Source organism: Sander lucioperca, chromosome 24, assembly GCF_008315115.2.
Source record: "Sander lucioperca isolate FBNREF2018 chromosome 24, SLUC_FBN_1.2, whole genome shotgun sequence".
NCBI classification, from domain to species: Eukaryota; Metazoa; Chordata; class Actinopteri; order Perciformes; family Percidae; genus Sander; species Sander lucioperca.
The window spans coordinates 13,031,453-13,050,289 of NC_050196.1; the positions used below are offsets into that span (position 1 = coordinate 13,031,453).

General features: G+C 41.9%; 2 protein-coding genes across 6 annotated transcripts in view; both read right to left on the bottom strand.

Annotated features, from left to right (window-relative positions):
• The window catches only part of nbeal1 (neurobeachin-like 1), a 46,725-nt gene extending 36,373 nt beyond the window's left edge, over positions 1 to 10,352 (bottom strand). For both annotated transcript variants that reach the window (XM_035998400.1, XM_031291846.2), the window contains exons 1-3: positions 10,276 to 10,352; positions 9,361 to 9,733; positions 744 to 835 (exon numbers count right to left, since the gene is read on the bottom strand). In XM_035998400.1, the coding sequence (XP_035854293.1) occupies positions 744 to 835; positions 9,361 to 9,411 (143 nt within the window). In that variant the 5' untranslated portion in view covers positions 9,412 to 9,733; positions 10,276 to 10,352. The remainder of the gene's footprint in view (positions 1 to 743; positions 836 to 9,360; positions 9,734 to 10,275) is intronic.
• Positions 10,353 to 11,674: 1,322 nt separating this feature from the next.
• stradb (STE20 related adaptor beta) lies at positions 11,675 to 18,836 on the bottom strand. Of its 4 annotated transcripts, XM_031291908.2 has the most exons (12): positions 18,588 to 18,836; positions 17,761 to 17,997; positions 17,074 to 17,154; positions 15,774 to 15,876; positions 15,531 to 15,652; positions 15,237 to 15,345; positions 14,894 to 15,017; positions 13,991 to 14,162; positions 13,753 to 13,857; positions 13,385 to 13,641; positions 13,232 to 13,274; positions 11,675 to 13,072 (listed from the first exon to the last, which is right to left on the bottom strand). In XM_031291908.2, the coding sequence occupies exons 2-12, from the start codon at positions 17,770 to 17,772 to the stop codon at positions 12,911 to 12,913; spliced, it is 1,290 nt and encodes a 429-aa protein (XP_031147768.1). In that variant the 5' UTR covers positions 17,773 to 17,997; positions 18,588 to 18,836; the 3' UTR covers positions 11,675 to 12,910. The 4 variants fall into 4 exon arrangements, with proteins under 4 accessions (XP_031147768.1, XP_035854702.1, XP_035854703.1 ...); XM_035998809.1 differs by lacking the exon at positions 17,074 to 17,154; XM_035998810.1 differs by lacking the exon at positions 17,761 to 17,997 and having other exon boundaries at positions 18,588 to 18,807.
• Between the last annotated feature and the right edge of the window lies 1 nt (position 18,837).

Genomic DNA, 18,837 nt, shown 5'->3' on the forward strand with positions numbered 1-18,837 from the left:
TTACGCTACATTATTCATTCACAAAGAACATTGGTATCCTTAAAGGTTGTATTTTTCCTAATTTTTTTAATTAAGGCATTAAGATCAAATTCCAAAAGATGATTTTTTTATTCCTCTTTTTAGTCAACTTTAGCATGGGTGTCCTAATTTTTTCACATGACTGTATGTGGATTCCATGTCAAATCAACCTGAGTCGGTTGTAACACATTAACACATTTTGTAATTAAGAGTGTGTGAAAACTAGTTAGCTAGTTAGTAAACAGATACATTTAAACAGTTAGCTAAAAGTAATGGATACATAGATGAAACCAAGTGTATGAAAAAAGTACTGCAACAATATCCATTTTTATATAATCAATAGTGTTTTAACATCCAGTTTATTTGGTACATGATGGGTGGTGCTGATGTAGTCTAATAAACCTATGAGGGTGCATCAGACAGAAAAGGTTTGGAACTACTGTTGTAGGGTATTCACAATACAGTTCATCATGACATCTAACTCACCATTTATTTTTTATTTTACCAGTGAGCCCTATTCAACATTTCAACCATGAAGAATTGTCATATGTAGGTTTTCCTTAGGATGAATTCTCTTGCACAGTGCACACACAAAGTGACACATTTTTGACCAGTGGGAACTTTTATTACTACTATAACTATTAAAAAGGTAGATATACTGTATGTTTGCATCATAAAAATTAACTTCAAGTGAGTAAGTATGATACCAACTTGCCACACGTTACCTTGAAGGTGGCTTTTCAAAGTCCACATCCAGACATTGCTCATAGGAGCTGATGAAAATCTCCAGCCATAACTTCAAGTAGTCTGGATCCCTCTGAGAAATCAAACAGCGGAAAGAAAGAAAGAAGGGGAGTGAAGAGCATAAAGGATGGAATCAGAGAGAAAGGAGGGGGGAACCAGAGAGACGAGAGAGAGAGCAGGGTAAATAAAGAAAACAATATAGTTAGTGGCCTTTGCTGACAAAAGCTGTCATTGTTAAAATACATAAATGGCTGGCAGCTGACAGGCCTTGTCGGCAATTTGATTGAATTTGGTGTGTGTGTGTGTGTGTGTGTGTGTGTGTGTGTGTGTGTGTGTGATTGTGTGAGTGTGTGAGTGTGTGCGCGACTAGACAACAATAAAAAATGAAATAAAAATAACAATAGAAGCCACACACTTTTTGTCTCTGCAATTCAGAATGATGAGCTCAATCAGACATTTTCACTTACACTGGCAGTAACCAGTAAAATCAAGTTTAAAACAAAGGATACAAATGTCTGATTATGTGGAGCAACAGTAAAAGAACAAAGTGAGAAGTTGTATTGTATGCTGAACACCATGTTAAAAAAAAGGGATATAGTGGTTTATGAAGCTGCTACCAAAGCATGACAAACACGTGATAGCAGGAATGTCTCAGGTGTGTGAGTAGCTTATCTTTTTGTGGAAGCCAAAACATGCACCTGTTGGAGTGGAAAACAGGCTTGGCTGCATTCTGAGGGGGAGTTTCTAGCAGCCGGCTGATCGACATTTGCTAAATTCCTGGAACAATGCCCAGAGAAGGATGGAATGGCAACATGGGCCACAGAGGAAGGCTGGCCTGGCTTGACTTGCTAGGTCATAGTACAGTTTCTGGTGTAAAATACCCTCAACCCACAGGAACAAACACCGGACACTAAACACAGGGGACCACAGGGAAAAACTGCTTAAACAGCAGGGACCATAAAGACATGTTCATGTGGACTCAGAAAGGTCTCATTACGCTCATTACCAGTTACTTAGTTCTACTGGGAGCATCAGCTCTTATATATCTCAAAAAAGAATACAAGAGCATGCCAGTAAGTACACATTTAGTAAGATGAAGTGTTGATATTTATTGTTTTGAAGGAAGCTTGAATTTCTACTAAATAAATTGACTTTAAAGGGGAACTATGCAGTTCTTTTAGATTAATTTACCTTAACTGAACAGCTTCAGAGTCATTGGAATGGTTATATGACTTTTTTCAAGTTGAATGGTGGTCGTCTCGCTCCCCCCTAGCGCCTGTGAGCGGAAAAAACACCTTTGCAACTTTGGTCTGGCGAGCCGCCGGCCTCAGCGCCAGGAAGTATCGCGTGATATCAGGTCTCGCGATGCAACAAATTGCTTCACGGCGCTGTACACATACGCCCATTCAGGAACCGGCTAACAAGGTAGCGGTGGAGTTTTTCACACTATCGTCCTGGCTGAGCCGGCAAAAAAGAAGCAGAAAGCTAGGAAAGCATTGTCAGAGGAACAGAGAAAGAGGAAACAGCAGACTGACCAAGCGAGGAGTCAGACACAAGTAAACAGAAGAGCTGACAAATATCTATTCTGGAGCTGTAGGGGGAGCTCTATAGAGAAACCTGCGAGCAAAAAGTGAGAAAACAGCGAAGAAATGGCCAAAACTGCATAGCGCCTCTTTAAGTATTTTCATTCATTAAATTAAGTCAAACCATCAATGGATCTGACCAGGGGACACTGAAAACTAATGGCTGAAAGCAACACATACTGTAATGTTATTACAGTATGTAATCTCTCCTAACACAGAACATAATTAATGGGTGTGTGCTATAAAAAAATACACTTCAAGCAGAGGGGAAACTGTTATAGCATACACTACAGTAGGACTGGAACTAGTCAGGTTTACCGATGTACAGTGCTGGGATAAAGCCTGACATCCAGCGCTTCCCCTTCCTCTATCTCTCCGCTATCTATTTTGCAAGGGCTCCGTTGCTGCATCAGGGGCTTAGCGCCGCCCAGGACGGTTTTGATTGGTTTAAAGAAATACAAACAAGCCAGAGCTTTCTTTCCCCCCCCCCCCAATCCCAGAATAGATAAGCGGTGTAGCCAGACCATACTCCAGCACTAACACAGCACTGTGGAGATAGGTCTGGCAATGAGAGACTAGACTGCAACTAACAATAATTTTCATCAAAGATAATATATGTATCAATAATTTCAATAATGGTTTTGTCTATAAAAAAAGAAAATCTGAAATTAAAACTTAACTGAAAAATGCACATCAGTTTCCCAGAGCCAAAACTGACATATTCAGACGACTAGCTTTGCTGACCGACAGTCCAAACCTCAAAGATATTTCATTAAGAATGATATAAAATGTTCACATTTGAGAAACTAGAACAAGTAAATATTTGGCATTGTTGCTTGTAAAATGATTCTTTTTTTGTTGTCGATCAACAACTAAATGTTTCAGCTTCACACCACAGACATGCAGGGTGCAGGACAGTTGGATGGCTCCATGCAGCTTGGATAGAGTCATTAATTCATCATGCAGGAGTAATCACTTGCTGACAACCCCCCCACCATATCCTGTCATAAAGACTTTGAGCCATCTGGAGGGTGCGAGGGAGCAATCTAGGTCAAGGAGGGCTGAAGAGGTGATAGGGACAGATTACCATAACACCAGTCAGTATATTGTTCATTTGGTATAGTTTGACTAACCACAGGTTTGGACGCCATTCATTTAGATAATAATTTAGTGTTGGACAGTAGCTAGAGGAAAAGTCAGGGGATTGTTGAAACCATTAGGATTCACTCTGTGGGGAACATGAACATCTAAAGTAAATAGCAATCCATCCAATATGGTGGACCAAAGTGTGAGACCAACAGATCAACTGACATTGCAATCCCTTGAAACACCGCTAGCCTGGCTAAAAGAAAACACTATTTTAAACATTCAAGCTATTAGGGATTAGGCCTACATGGATTTTGAAGTGCCATTATGCGTCTCTCCTCCCTCTCCCCATCTTCTGTCACAGTTGTTGAGGTCTGTGGCCTACATTTGTCACTCTTAAGGAGCAGTGTACTTCAAATTTATCCTGGGGAAAAGATAACCACCATATATATACACATTAAGCTACCCCGGGAGACAAAGAAACAGATGGAGAATGAAAACACAATGCATTGCTCTAATGTTCCCCATGTTATTGGATGGGTCTTTGAACTTTATGAGTTTTTCTCAACACTTTTTTTTTTTCTTTCCTGCACTGAAGCCATCACCACCTGGATACTGCAAACGGTACACACCTAAAAACATCACATAATGCCACTTTCAGACAAAATAAATACAGGTCCACAGACAATTCGCAAACCAATGTATACCTTTTCTATGAAGAATTTGTATGATAGAGCTTGAAAGTGAAGAAAAAAACACAAATGGAAAAACAGGATTTGTTAGGATAGCAGTGCCATCTGGCTAAGGAGTTGGAGAGGGGCTGAAAGGCTGACTGCTTCTGTCTGCGTGTCAGAGTGGGAAATCAGTCAGAACGAAGCAGGAAGCAAGCTCTCTGCAATTCCTATGAAGTCATCAGAACAATCCTAGGCTGCTGTCCTGTGTGTGTGTGTGTGTGTGTGTGTGTATGTGTGTATGTGTGTGTGTGTGTGTGTGTGTGGGAGAGAGAGAGAGACGTGAATGGAGTCAGCAACAGCCACGTGTGAGTAATATGTTCTGTTGGGAGGCATGTCGCCTGTGTGCTTCTTTCTTCTGCTACTGCATGAATTACTAACCCATATTATTTTTGCCTACTGCTAAGGCTGTCCTTTAACTTGAGAAATAAATACAGCATTGTCTTTATGCCCATGTTACTGCCAGAAGATTAGACGATGATTTATGCCAGCTACTTTACTCTCAAGTGACTAAGCTTTCTAGTAGCAGTGACTGAATGACTAGTGTGTGTGTGTGTGTGTGTGTGTGTGTGCATCTGAAATAATGTCCTCTTTTAGGCAGCAGCTTGGGAGCACAGATACCCATTGAGGGTTTGGACTGTGGCAGGCAGGGACACACCCTGCTCTACATGGCTCTGTTTATCCATGGCCGTCATCACTGGCCACACACACACACACAAGTAGGAATCCTAACTCGCCAGCAGTCACCTTGTCCCAACTAACAACCATTTTGTGTGTCCCAATGTATATGAAAACAATTCCCATGAGAAGATCACATGCCTCTCCTATGTATATCCATTATCATATTAGTCTAGGCCCTTTGCCAAGCTACTACATCACATTCCTCTGTAAAGCTAACAAGGTCACCAGTGACACAGATCAATGCACTTCATTCAGTTCCCCACTGACATGGGAATGAAACAAGATATGTGTTGACCTGCAATAGCAGACCGGGCTCTGCAATGTGATTTCATATCCTTCCAACTAATAACATCCTCCCCAGCATTGGGTACATCATAGCATCTGATAATAATGGTGTCAAACTTTAGGACAATGTCCCTCTAAATAGGTGGAAATAAGTGATACGACCATTTAACACATTAAATCGCTTTATGTTAACAATTTGACCAGATATGTATTCCAGTAAGTCTGTCAAAAGAGATAATAATAATAATAATAATATAAATAAAAAAATAAAATGTAAACAATGCAGCAATTAGAATATCTTATAAAAATCTGTCCTGCAAATGTTTTATTGGTAAGGGGATGCACTCACTGTTTGTCAGTAATTAGATTACTTGATTGATTGTTCTTATCAGTATGCCCTTATGCAGTGCAGCAACACAGTCTCAGCAAGTGATCCGCCCCTCCAGACAGGCGCGGTCGGCCAGCTAGACGGGTGGCTGTTTGCCTAGTTTGGAGAGGCTGTGAGTGACCTGGTTGGGTGGAAGTGGCATGGAGTCACTGAAACCACAATGTTTAAAAAGGTCCCCTCCCCGTAGGTTTTAAAGACGGCTGCGGTCATTCTGTTCTGCACCCCAACATCACTGCCTCAGTCAGGGACAACTCCTCAGGCCATTACGTCACTGCCAAGGGAGGATTTCAAGGAGCTGGTGGGAGGGGTTAAAACCACATAAGGGAGCTGATACACTACAGTATGTCAGTGACATCAGTGTTATTCCAGAGATATTCATAGCACAGAGGAAAATGCAAGAGGGTAACACAGAATGAAATAAGCGGCAGTGAAAAAGAAAGCTAGCCTGAGGGAACAAACTTTGCATATCAGCACATTAACCAAAGCCTGAGTGTGTGCGGGTCTGTGTGTCATTGTGTGCATGCGTGTGCGTGTGTTTGTGTGTGTGTGTGTGTGTGTGTGTGTGTGTGTGTGTGTGTGTGACAACAGAGATTAGACCATAATAAGCAAACAAGCAGGAAAGCCAGAAAAAAAGACCCAAGTAATCTACTACTTGTGCAAATATGTGAAACTGCGGCACTTTCTCCTCCTCCATCGTCCCCAGCTCAACTGTTCATTTCCCTCCTCATTCCTCTCTTCCCCCAATCTTATCACTATTATGATTCCCATAAGTGCAGGGGCTTATGCAAATTATTGTCGTTTCTCCAATTCCAGTCAAAATGCGACTAACAAGGCAGGGTAGGGTGGGGGGAGATAAGACATAAGGTTCTGTAAATGGTAACCAGAAATCCCTGGTTTGTGGACACTTAAAAAGGGAGTGAGGATTTCTGCTCTAGAATTAAGATACTGGACTCAGTCTAAAGCCACTGAAGGGTAAAATGATGCCCCTGGTTGTTGAGGCATGTTCCCTGTGGTTGGGAATTAAAAAGGGCTTTTCTGCAGCAGACAAAGGCTTTAAGAGCGTAACTGGCACTATTCAGAAGTCTGCTAAACCCTCCACTTTCTCCGACAAGCCCTTCTGGATAATATACTGGTGAAATAGAAGCGCCAGTGCAGCATGGTGCTGTTGCCTCTATATACCAGCGGCTACCAGCGGTTCCGTGTGCTCGGGGACAACACTCTGGCACAAACCAATGACAGGCAGCTAAGAGGATCGCTGGTTACGTAACGGCCTTCGCTGTCATCTGTGACCTCTCAGCCCTCTACAACTCTGAGAAGCAAGCTGGAGTCAGTCCTTTATACTACTGCAGATTTTCATCATAATTGTTCAAATGAAAACCTTCTGAATGCTTCAGAAATCTACTAATACACAGAATCCTCACTCGTGCTGTTTATTACAACCAAATGTGCGCAGGAACCTGCAGGGGTTTCCATGGTTTCTAGGTGCTATGGTCAAACCATTTAAAACCAGGGTATTAACATATTTTGAACAACGTCTTAGAAATTTAAATGACAATATGCAGTGGGATGCTCTGAGAGCTAATAAGTAGACACCAGCTCCTACACACTCCTCAACACTGACTCTGGTGCAACAGCTGCTCACCCAACAATTTCTGACCTCATCATCAATATGTGAACAGCTGCCACTGCTGGCACGAAACATAGTCTGAAATTATTATTACAATGTCATGAGTCAAAATTAAAGCGTGACACATCTGTTTAAAACATTTTTTTAAAAATTCCACTTTCAGCACTGGATACTGGGTGACAATCAGGTGAATAACATACAGAGATAAGAAATGACAGCTGATATCTATAGTTGGCAGAGCAGGATGAGCTGGTTCTCCTAGCGCATACCTTTGGCTGCTTGTGTTGTACTGTCAATACGCTTCTGAACGACCGCTCTGCCGAGAACTGTGCAAGTGTTAACCTCTGACACTAAAGGCAGTGATGTCTCCACTGTTTTGTCAATCATTAAACAGACAGATGGCATGAGGGACATATGATGAGCACAAGAAAACAACAAACACCTTTCAAGCCATCTAACTGAATTATGTAATCTAGTTTAACTAGCTACTGCTTGTACTTTGTGTCTTAAATAACCTTCAAAGTGGCAGAGGCAGTATCTGTACATCTAACCACTTGAATGCCAACAACATCAAGTGTATACAATTTTATTATTATTAAAACACATTAATGCATATGCTGTATGACAACAGAGGTAAGGACTGAGGTTGGTTGTGAAACAATTAACCCTTTAGTTGGGCCACAGGGGGTCATAGGGCCTTCACACCAACATTCCTCAACTGAAATAGGCCACGTGAGGACTGCATTTTTTTTTCTTGCAGCTAACATATCCTGGCAACCCACATACACACACACACACACACACACACACACACACACACACACACACACCCCCCCCCCCGCCCGCCCGCCATACCTGACATTTCAGCTGCTCAGGGAAAGAGACAGGCTGCTATACATATATTATTAAGTGCTTCTCTCTCAGCGTCTCTTTTGCCTCCCGCAGAGAGAAATATTGGCTCGGTGGACCATTGGTTCAAAGCCAGAATGAAATGAAATGATCCTTCCTCGCAGTGTAATGCTTAGTCAATGCAAATACACACTCCTGCTAGAACAAATGCAATGTGTATGCTTGCAGCAATTGCTGGCATTTTCACAAGTGGCTGTGACAAGTGTGTACGGGCAGCAGTGTGTCTGAATACTTCTGTTATAAACCCAAAAACACCCACACCACTGGCATTCGATTTTCTATTTGTGTCTGCATTCAAGCTTACATATTTCACTTTACAGGTTGAGGATTATTCAAGGTCCTAAACTTGCAGAAACCAATTTGCCTGTACTGTGTGTGTTATTGTGAGGGATTACAGTGGACAGTAAGGTGTGTGACTGCAGCCAGGCTCACGTGAGGAGCTGCTCAGGCAGGCCATTGTGATCAGAAGCCAGGACGTTCACATGATTTATCGCCAAGTGAATCAAATCTAGCCAACAGCTGACTCAAGGGGTGCCGTCGGTACTACAGGGTCATATATTCATCTCCCCCGTAAAACAAAGCAGTATTCTACATGTACTGCTCACTGCAGAAGTACCCACCACATTAGGAGAACTTCCTGTCATAAACTGATATTAAAGCCTGACCACATAGCGTCCCTACTAGTGTTGTATACACGTTTAATCTTTATCTGTTGGATATGTTTTTAGAGTTAATGGGAATGGTACTGACTATTATTTATTCATCACCAATATGGTGAGGGTTCATGCCAAAGTATCTGCAACACTAACCTGCCATGAAGTTACATTGGTTCTCTGTGAAATCATTATTCATTTATAAGCATTTATGTGTCCTCTACCAATAAATCCTTCAGGACCAGCAGGCAATTTAGTCTGGCTTTAACTGGAGCGTTTTAGAGTCCTATAATGTTTTATACGCTGTTTCAAAAGCTTTTGCATCCTGAAAAGTGTAATGCATGGTATAAAGAGATCACCACAAAATAACTGCAATCAGTGACTTTGGTTTAAAAATGTCTGTTTTTGTTTTGAGTTCCCATACTGATGATTTCCACACTGATGATACTTACTGCTGACCATAGTCTGCCACAGTCACAAAAACTGGCAAGAACGCTAGACTTTCAAAATATGAATGCCAAGAAAGAATAACCTCTTTGCCAGGGAGGAAATGTCATCACACTGTCCATTACTTCACCTAATGACATTTCACTGGCTGTTTCACAGGAGACAAAACAGCCATAGTGGTAGTTGTGTGCACAGGAATACACCTTACCTTAGTGCAGTACAGCATCCAGACCTCGTACAGTCTCTCCTTGGATGCCATGGTGCTGGTGAGTGGCACCCTCAGGCTGTAGTATCACCCGAGGTCACTTCCCTGGTTGCTTCATAGTCTTCACTCATGAGCTAAACCTCTGCTGCTGGCCTTAATGCTCAACATCGTGACTGCCCAACTCTGGCAAGGTGTAACACGCCTCAAAGATGCAGAAATGGGTGCTAGATGACGTGTTGTGGCAGAAACTTTCCAAGAATTACTCCATGGCAGAGGAGAGACGTGCAGTCCCAGAGAGGACTTGGCCCAGGCGGGCCTGTACTTCCATTTGTTATGCTCTTCTCGGAGAACCAGAGGGTATTCCCAGCGTTTTTCGCTATCAATGATAAAAACACAGACGATTACTTATCCTGGAGGCAAATGTTTTGTCACGGCCAGACGACTGGCGAAAGTATTCACTGCTAGCAGCAACAAAATGCATCCAGTAACGTTACTCACTGTGCACTTTGAGCTGCCCTGCTGGCTCCAGGCACAGACAGACTGAGGCGATGGTGGTTAAACTACACGGCAAAACACACACCATTAATAATGTCTGCTCTGTTGTGTGCTCTACAAATAAGCTACAAGATGACTCGCTCGTCCTGTGACAGCTGTGCAACGCCCTCGGTTATCCTCGGCAAACATTACCCAGTCATTAATTAGTCGACCTTACCTGACCAAGTTAGCTAAAAGCTAGCTGTCAAAAAAGCCTATTTCTGTTTTTTTTTTTCAGCCTCCTTTTCTCCTCCTCCTCATGTGACAGAAACGCCTCGTCCTCACAAGCCTGCCCGGCTACACACGTCTCATTTAAAAGAGAATATGAATATGAATACCTGATTAAAATATATTAAAACCGTCGAGAAACTGAAGACCACTCACCTGTGTAACGAAAAGACCACTGTCACTAACGCCGTCTCCTTAGTTGCTGTAAATGTGTCAAGTTGCCGACAAACATAGATAGATAGATACAACCAACAGCACCTTCCTGTCGACGTACGTTTCGATTTATTTCAAAACAAGAGAAAAGTACATGATTGAAAATAATTGCACAAGGAAATTATTCAATACAGTATATGAAATGGGAGATTGTATTATTAGTTACACAGTGATGTGGTACAATAGGGTTGGCACATTTACAGGAGAATAATATGCCGCATTTTTGCTACAAGCCTAATGTTAATCGTTTAGTTAAAATGGCAAGATGCCCTGGCCTTGAAGTTGATAATGATAAAGTTGTTGGCAAAGATTGCACCAGAAAATACTTTTTGTGGAGCTGATAATGCTATGGTTTCAATAAACAAACATATTGTGTGAAATAGTTAGCTAACCAACTTTAATTTGGTAGGGGAACCGGATACATAATACACTGCAGCAACTGGCACAAACATAGCCTACTACCAAACTAATCAGGATTAAACTGCAGTTTCAATACAGTATACGTGTTTCTATCATAGCATATTTAAGTTGTGAGGAAAAAAATCGTGGCTTGTAATATTGTTTTTATCATTAGGTGCGTTTGCGACAGTTTATCCACTTTACGTTGTGGATGTGGAGCTACGTGGTTGCTAAGGGCTGGGCTTGGTTGCAGAGCTCCTATGGTTTTGATGTTGTGTTGCCATCTAGTGGAGCAGTAGAGAGCTGCTATGTCCCACTAGGGTTATGGACATGTGTTTCTGTGACGGAATGTTTTATTTTGCAGGAAATAGGGGGTTTCAGATATATATCTATACATATCTTTATATATAAAAATAAAGAATAAATAAAGTCATGTGGCTTTCACAAATGATGATGGAGCTTGAGCAGCCTGGACTAGACGTGGATTGTAGTCTTAAAACAAACCCTTTATGCAATGCAATATGATACAGGATTTGGTTTTTCTACTGCTCAAAGAGATATTTGGATCAGTTCAGTGCATGTGGCACAAATTTGATTATTTAGTGATAATTTACATATTTTTCTAGTTTTATTCGATATTGGTTTTAATGTTTTACAATACTGCTTTCGTTTCTCTTTTTAACCCGAACATTGTTTTTAATTCTGTTATGCAAAGCTCTTTGGGCTAAATCTTTGCATTAAGGTGCTAAAAGAATTATAAAGTTATTATTATTACTAATTGTTTCATCACTCAAGTTAAAGACATGAGTGTGCATACAGAAGAGTCTTTAGAAACATGGATACATGCCTCGGTATCCCAGTGTCTTTCTTTTCTAACACATATTCAACCACAATCAGAATACCAGGTTCATTGATTACAACTTGAGGAAACCGGACAACGTGATACAGGTAACTAGAGGCTTTTACTAGTAGACTGCTTGTAGTTTAATGCTTGTAGTGACTGCATCTTGCATGGTTGTGACACTATTGCAATGACAAAATCTGTCTAAAGAGAGACAAAAAATATAAACAGCTGGCAAAGTTCTTAAAAGCGCCTCTGTGGCGCACACACACACACACACACACACACACACACACACACACACACACACACACACACACACACACAGTGAAAACAATACCAGCGTCTCTGTCGCAGCTGGTAATCAAACAAGGCTAACAGTAAGTTTAGAAATCAAATATTGTATATATATATATATATATATATATATATATATAATTATAATGTGTATATATATATATATATATATATATAAGGCTCATACAGCTACCATGTTTGATATGTACCGTAGATCACAGTTCTCATATACAGTACACTTAATCACAGTTACAGATGGATCACCATATTCAGAATGCAGGTTTCATTAAAACAAAGGCATTGTTGGAGAAGTGGTCACCCAGCACAGTAGAAATATTCTTTTGGCGAATCACTGACGACAAAGGCAGGGAATCTACTGTTTCTGCTGATGGTTTCTAAGTCCTTCATGGGACACAAGATGTATTCTACTGCTCATGTGCTCTTTTTACATAGCCATCTCAGTATTTACTATTCAGTCTGAATACATTACACTGTAAATGAAAAATCCACCTGAGCATAGTCACTTAGACTTCAGGGGTTATTTTGTCAGTACCTATTAGGATTTTACTTTTTAATTATATTTACTTATTTATTTCAGATACAGATAACAATGTCCGTAAAAACAACATATACTGTTTAGCACAACTAGCTGTTTTTAACAAAGTATTTTCTGGGTGGACTTTCACTCATAGTTGCCCTTTATCTCAGAGGAAGTGCGTGATTATTACTCAACGGATCAGTCTTTAGTCATGTGAGTTGTTGAAAGTTCAATAGTGTCATCATAGATCCTTTATAAATGAGCAGAGCAGCGTCTTTGATCCAGCACTTTCACAGTCTTGTCACCAACCCATGACCCAAACTCAATGTATTCGTCAGACAAACATATAAAATACCTCCAAAACTACTCAAAAAAGGCTCAGAGAGTTGGGTTAATAATACAAAATAAAAGCACAGTAGAACTTGACCTCATTGCTTTGCTTCGATTGTCTTGTGTTTGGCTTGCTAGTCAGTATTTGGAGATTTAGGGACAGAGAATTGGGGTTAGGAGAAGTCCCACACAGCCTCGGAGGTGTCGGTGGAGGTTGACGCCGGATTGTGGCAGGATAAGGCGGGGGGGCAGGATATTGGCGGGTCCTCGGGGCTGGTGAGGGGCACTGCTGGGTACATGAGGCTGAGGAAGGTGTCTCTGGTGTGTCTCTTCACCTGTCACAGAAGGACACAACTCAGCTTAAACACTGGCACAAGATACTGTATTGTAATTTTTTTTAAAGCCTAGTGGAAGCTTCACATGACAAGAATTTCACAAAGTAGTGATTTTAGACAAAAGGAGTTGGCAGTAGGCATCCTGACTAATAAACCCACCTGCTTGAAGAAGGCGTGGGTCAACAGTGTAGATGCTGACGGTCTATGGAAGACAAAAACAGGACAAACACTCATTTGCATTAAGGTTATGCTGTATATGAATGCAATTCTATCAGATCAATTGTCAAAAAAAAAGCCCTTTAATGTAATGACCTGCGCTCAGGCTGTTGCTGCAGACACAGCTGGACCAGGTTGTGCAGGGTGGCCGAGTGGTTTTTGGGTGCAGGGCTCTGAGGTCGGTCAGTAGGAGGAGCGGTTGCGCTGTGTGTCATGCTGCCGGTGGCCACGCTCTCCCCGATGCCGGAGTCTACCCCGGACCGGGACACCTTCAGCCCCCCCAGCTCTCCCAGCGGGAACGGTGCCACATCCAGCAGGCAGCAGTGGGAGCCGCGTAGCTTCTGAAGCAGCATCTGAATGGGAAGATTCAAACACTGATGCAAACTGTGGAAAACAGTTCTTTAAAGCTAAATGTGCACATACATATTCTTCTTAAGCGGTTTGGATGAAAGTGTTATCATTACCTGAGTGGGGGGCATGTCCTGGAAAGGCACCCTGCCGCTGACCAGCTCACAGGCAACGATACCTACACTGTAGATATCTGACTTTACTCCGTAACCGTGCAGGTCCTACTGAGGGCAAGACCATGGGGAGAGGAGAGAGGGAATATACATTAGAATAAGGCTGACACTGGAGTATTGTTGCTTTCTGAAATCTGCATTGCTGTAATTAATGTTATCACTAAATCTAGTGAGTCCTGACCTGTCGCAGTAGTTCAGGGCTGAGCCAGGGCAACAGGGCAGGGCTATGGTGGGGCATGTCAAAAACTGCCCTCATCCTCTTCCCCTCACGCATCATACTGTAAACACTGTGGAGCCCTGAGAGGTAGACACGCCCCTCCCCTGACAGCAGGATATGACTGGCCTTCACACCCCTGACACAAGAGGAATATGTGGACAGACATGAGATAGATCCAAGTATTTTGAATACTGTGTTTCCTTGTGTAGTGGGGAAGGCTTCCCCTAGTGTAGGTAAATGTGTAGTGGAGTTTAACTAACTGGTTCACCATATATTTAATTTGTGTTTAGAATATTTCTTTCAGAGAAGGGTGCACCATTTTGCTGTGAGGAATGCTGGGTGATTTGCTGTGTTGCACCTAAGGGGAGTAGTGGTGGCACCCCTGAACACTCCTCAGTGTAGTCTGCCTCTCCACAAGTGGCCCCTGCTTGGTTCGTTTATAGGTAATTTGGGGCTGAATTCTTAAAACATGTTTTTTTATTTATATAAATGACATTTATATCAAGGCTGTTTTAACAAATTGTAATAAGAATTTTATCCACCCCCACCATTTTAGGAAGTTTAACCTTCTTTTTTTTTTTTTTTCTTTATTTCTTTCTTTCTTTCTTTCTTTCTTTCAGCAGTTCCCTGCCTGTTTTGATTTTTGTTATTTGAAATAAAAACATTTGGAATACTTTGAAACACGCCGTAACGAATCTGTGTGCCTTTCTCTCCAATTAATCAATGTTCACATAGTATTTCCTAGGGTGCAATTCCTTAGGTGGCATCGGTTCTTTCATTCAAATTTCCCCCTTATTGGTGACCCTTGCCACACTTGTAATACAGAGGTTTCTTCTACAGATGTTTCTTCTAACGTCTCCCACTGACCGGTGAACGTAGCCCATCCGGTGCAGGTATTCCAATGCTTTCAGCACGCCGTACAGCAGGTACGCTATCAGGGATTCACTCATTCCGTCTGGGAAATATGTTCTTAGTAAGGTGTCTGCAGAGCCTGGAGGCAAGAGGAGAGGGAAAAGGACACATAAGCAGGTGAAAATCTGCAGTGATATATCTGAATTGTGAGAACAGTGCCGCAAATTGTGAGTGAGGTTTTATATAAAGAAATGCGGATGTGTCAAAACCAATAAAGAGCTATTGGCTCTTAGTGTATACAGTTTCATAAACACTAAACTTGATTAATTTTAAGGGCAAAAGTTAAGGCGTAGCTGACCATAGGCCATGAGCGGTGTGAGGACCCATAGCTGGCAGCAGGAGCTGAAAACCAGGCGAGAGGTCAGCAGGTTGGGGTGACGGAACAGCCTGGACAGCAGAACCTCGTTCTGAGGTTTGAAACACAATCGGATATAAACCAACCTGGATGGAGAGCAGCTATTGGTTGAATGTAGGTTTGCAGAAGCATGCCTTAAAAACTGCGAAACCCCAAAATAAGCTTTGAAGAGAAGAACCCCATGCACTAAGCAAAAATGTCCTTTGAATTAATGCCTGTTTCTGGACGGCAGCTCACCATGAGCTGCAGCAGCTCCTCCTCGGTGCACTCGTCCAGGTTGGTTTGTTTGACGGCCACCAGCTGGCCAGTGGGGATGTGGCGTGCCATGTTTACCTGGCTGAGGTTATTGAAGCCCCTCCCTGTCATACACAGAATGGAAGAAGTGAAATCTTCCTGCATTTACAGTTGTTTGAAAGATTTTAGTGGGAAATAAGGGGGAAATAATGCTGACTCAAGTGTATGTTTTGGTGTTCTTCTCACCCAGCTCAGACAGCAGCTGGTAGTGGGCTGGCTCAGCTGACAGCCCTGTGATGTCATCGCCACCTGCTGGCCCTTGCAGAGTGTATTCAGAACTGTCACAGCTCTGCGGGGACGCACATATATTATGCATTTAAGAAAAAATGATTCAGTCTATCATGTAAGTAACTCAAACACGTACACGTATGCGGTCATTTTAAATGTGCTTTAAGTGATCTATGACGTTCATCAACCTCTCAATCCATATTGACAGAATTTAGGTTCCACACTCACAGGCTCTGGTACAGGTCCCTCCCCCTTAATGGAAAAACAAGCTAATCTGGAGAAAAACTGAAAACTACTAACATACAAATGGAAAGACTCTTAAGTAACAGGTATTAACTATGCATAGCCATTTTCAGTTATATTCTAATATGTGTGTACTACGATCCTGCAAAAAAATTAACTTACTACCTCTTTAGTAATTCTTATACGATAACAAATGTTGTGGTGGTGGTGAAGTTATGTGTGAGGGGCCAATGCTGCCAGGGAGTGGTACTGTGACACTTAGAGCAATGGGGGGGGGGAAGAGATGTCTGTCAGTAGTGTCTGGTTCTCTCTCAGCACAGCATCAGACAGTTGCATGTGTTTCTGATGTAGCTTTGTTTAAAACACACCAGCTGAATGTGTTTTATCCATACTGTCCCAGCATTTTGTCTGTATTATCAGGGGGAAAGTGAGCTTACACACTAGCAGTACATTTTAAGTAGTTAGTCATATGTAATACATATTAAGTAATGCATTACAAATGAAACTTCCTGGTGAAATCAATTGACACAGTAATGGGGATTATAGCTGTGCTTTAAAAGGGGCACTCCACCCATTTTTCTGATGAACAGTTAACTTGCCAGCCAGCTGTGTGGTTTTGGAGCTTTGTCAAGTCTAAGAAAATAACCCCCTGATGATGTCATAGTGATGTCATCAGGGTTACCTTGACTTGGGCTTGACACTTCGTTTCAAAAAGCCTGTGTTATAAACTTGGAGTGTAAGACACATGGACATTTACAGGCATAAAGGGTCTGATAAATTAGTAGTATTTAGAGCGTGACCCATACTAAGGACTTAGAATCAGGATACAGTATCTCGGCCTCTGTCTCACCAATTTTGACTGCTCAAATTTTCTTGAGTCCAATAGTTACGGTCTTTAACAACTTTAAGGCAAGGGTAAAGCAGATCTAAATAGATAATAAATGAATAGTGATGATATGATGAAGAACATCAGTGTGACGCCTGTCTCCATGCTGACAGCGTCTTGGCTACTGACCAGGAGCTGGTGGCTGATGTCCTCATAGCGCTCCTCTATGTCCAAGGGCTGGACCTGAGTGTGGGAGATGCAGGAACAGTCCTGGTAAAGGAGGGGGGGGGGCACAGGTGAGACATGCCCTACAGGACAAGGAGGAGTGGAGAGGAAACATGGAGCTTGGGAGTGGAGGGTCAGAGAGGCGGCAGAGAAGCAAGCATCTGGGAATACAGGCTGTGAGGGCACTTACAGGGCATTTTGTCGGAAGTGGAGAGAGAGTTGAGTAACAGCAACATGCAACAAAGAGGCAGCTGAGTGACTAATGTGTCCCAACAGAGTAGTGCCCATTAGATGTGAGGAATGCACAGAAAGCCAATATTAATATCTGATATTTTCCAATCTATAATATTAATATATATGTTAAAGTATTATGTAATATATAATATATAAATGCAGATGCAATGGGGTTTTCAGACAAACTAAAGAATATTTGACATCTTATCAGAAAAACGCTGAGATCTGATATCTGACAAAAACAGTGGTGCATGGACTATCTGGAAGCTCCTAATTTTTAACACACTTGACTGATTGAATTTGCCTTATACACCAGAGGCATCAGCAACTGATTCGTGACTATACATCTCCTAGGTCACAACTCAGCGACAGGCACGGAGGCACAAAGTAAAATCCATGCAGCGTGATAGTTCTTACCAAGAAAGACATGGAGTCCTTTTGGCGACGGTAAGATCGCAGGCTTTGGCATTCATCCGCTAACAGGCCGAAGGAGACCGACTGCGATGGAGGGAGACAGGAGGTGGAAGCGCAGCAGTAACAGGAGACACACGTTGAATCCCCCCACTAGATTAGAGAGTAACCAGCATCCAGCATGCCTCAGTCATTCATCCATCCGCTTGCAGCTTACCCGGCTGCATCAGGTGATCTACAGATCTAAGGAAAATTGTATGAAATTCACCAGCAAATATCCCCGTACAGTCAAATCAGTCATGTTGACTTGATAAGGAAAATTATATATGAACCCTAAACAAGAGATATACACATTCCCGATCAGAAGTTATTATATATTTATTCAGTTGTCTTTGTTTGTGATGTACTAAAAAGAGGACTGCAAGGCTTCATTCGTTGATTACAATCTAAAATGAATAATTTCGCAATACCCTTATCAACTCCAATTCCACTTCAAGGTTAAGATTAACTGCAGCCATTTTAGTTGAATCAGAACACGACTATTATTCAAACCGACGGTTAATGTCGTGACTACTAGCAAACACATAGGCTATTTATTGGGGTGACATATTTTAATGCACGTTAATGTTAAACCCCGTGAAGAAAATACGGGGCAGGCAACACAAAAAACATCTTGAAACGTTAGGTCTCCTATTTCGGAAGCTAGGCTTAATGTAGCTATGGATATAGTGCAGGGTTCAAGCTTTGAGCTAACGTTAGCTCAGTTATATATATATATGTAGGTCTTATGTTTATTGTATTTATTTGAAGTACCGTGTAAAGAAGCTGCTTACCTTCTCCCCTCGACAGCAACTCTAGCGCTTCGACGTAAACAAGTTAAAAATACAAAGGAGAGCCTGATATCCAACACGACGTTTTGTTCTTAAAGTTCATATTCTTTAACTTTGTCTCCACATGCAATGGTCCGTGCAAAAATTAACGAGTTTTGCTGTCGATATTGAACCGCATAACCTCTCAAAGTGAAAATGTAATCTTTTGACAGGACTTTTAATTTGACACAGATAAACGGCGCGTGGTAAAACA

What these genes read in the sequence shown, in the direction of transcription:
- stradb (XM_031291908.2), bottom strand. An exon ending in CCAGCTGCTGTCTGAGCTGG is followed by an intron (nt 15,653 to 15,773) that starts GTGAGAAGAACA and finishes TGTGTATGACAG; the next exon opens with GGAGGGGCTTCAATAACCTC. An exon ending in AGGAGCTGCTGCAGCTCATG is followed by an intron (nt 15,346 to 15,530) that starts GTGAGCTGCCGT and finishes TTCAAACCTCAG; the next exon opens with AACGAGGTTCTGCTGTCCAG.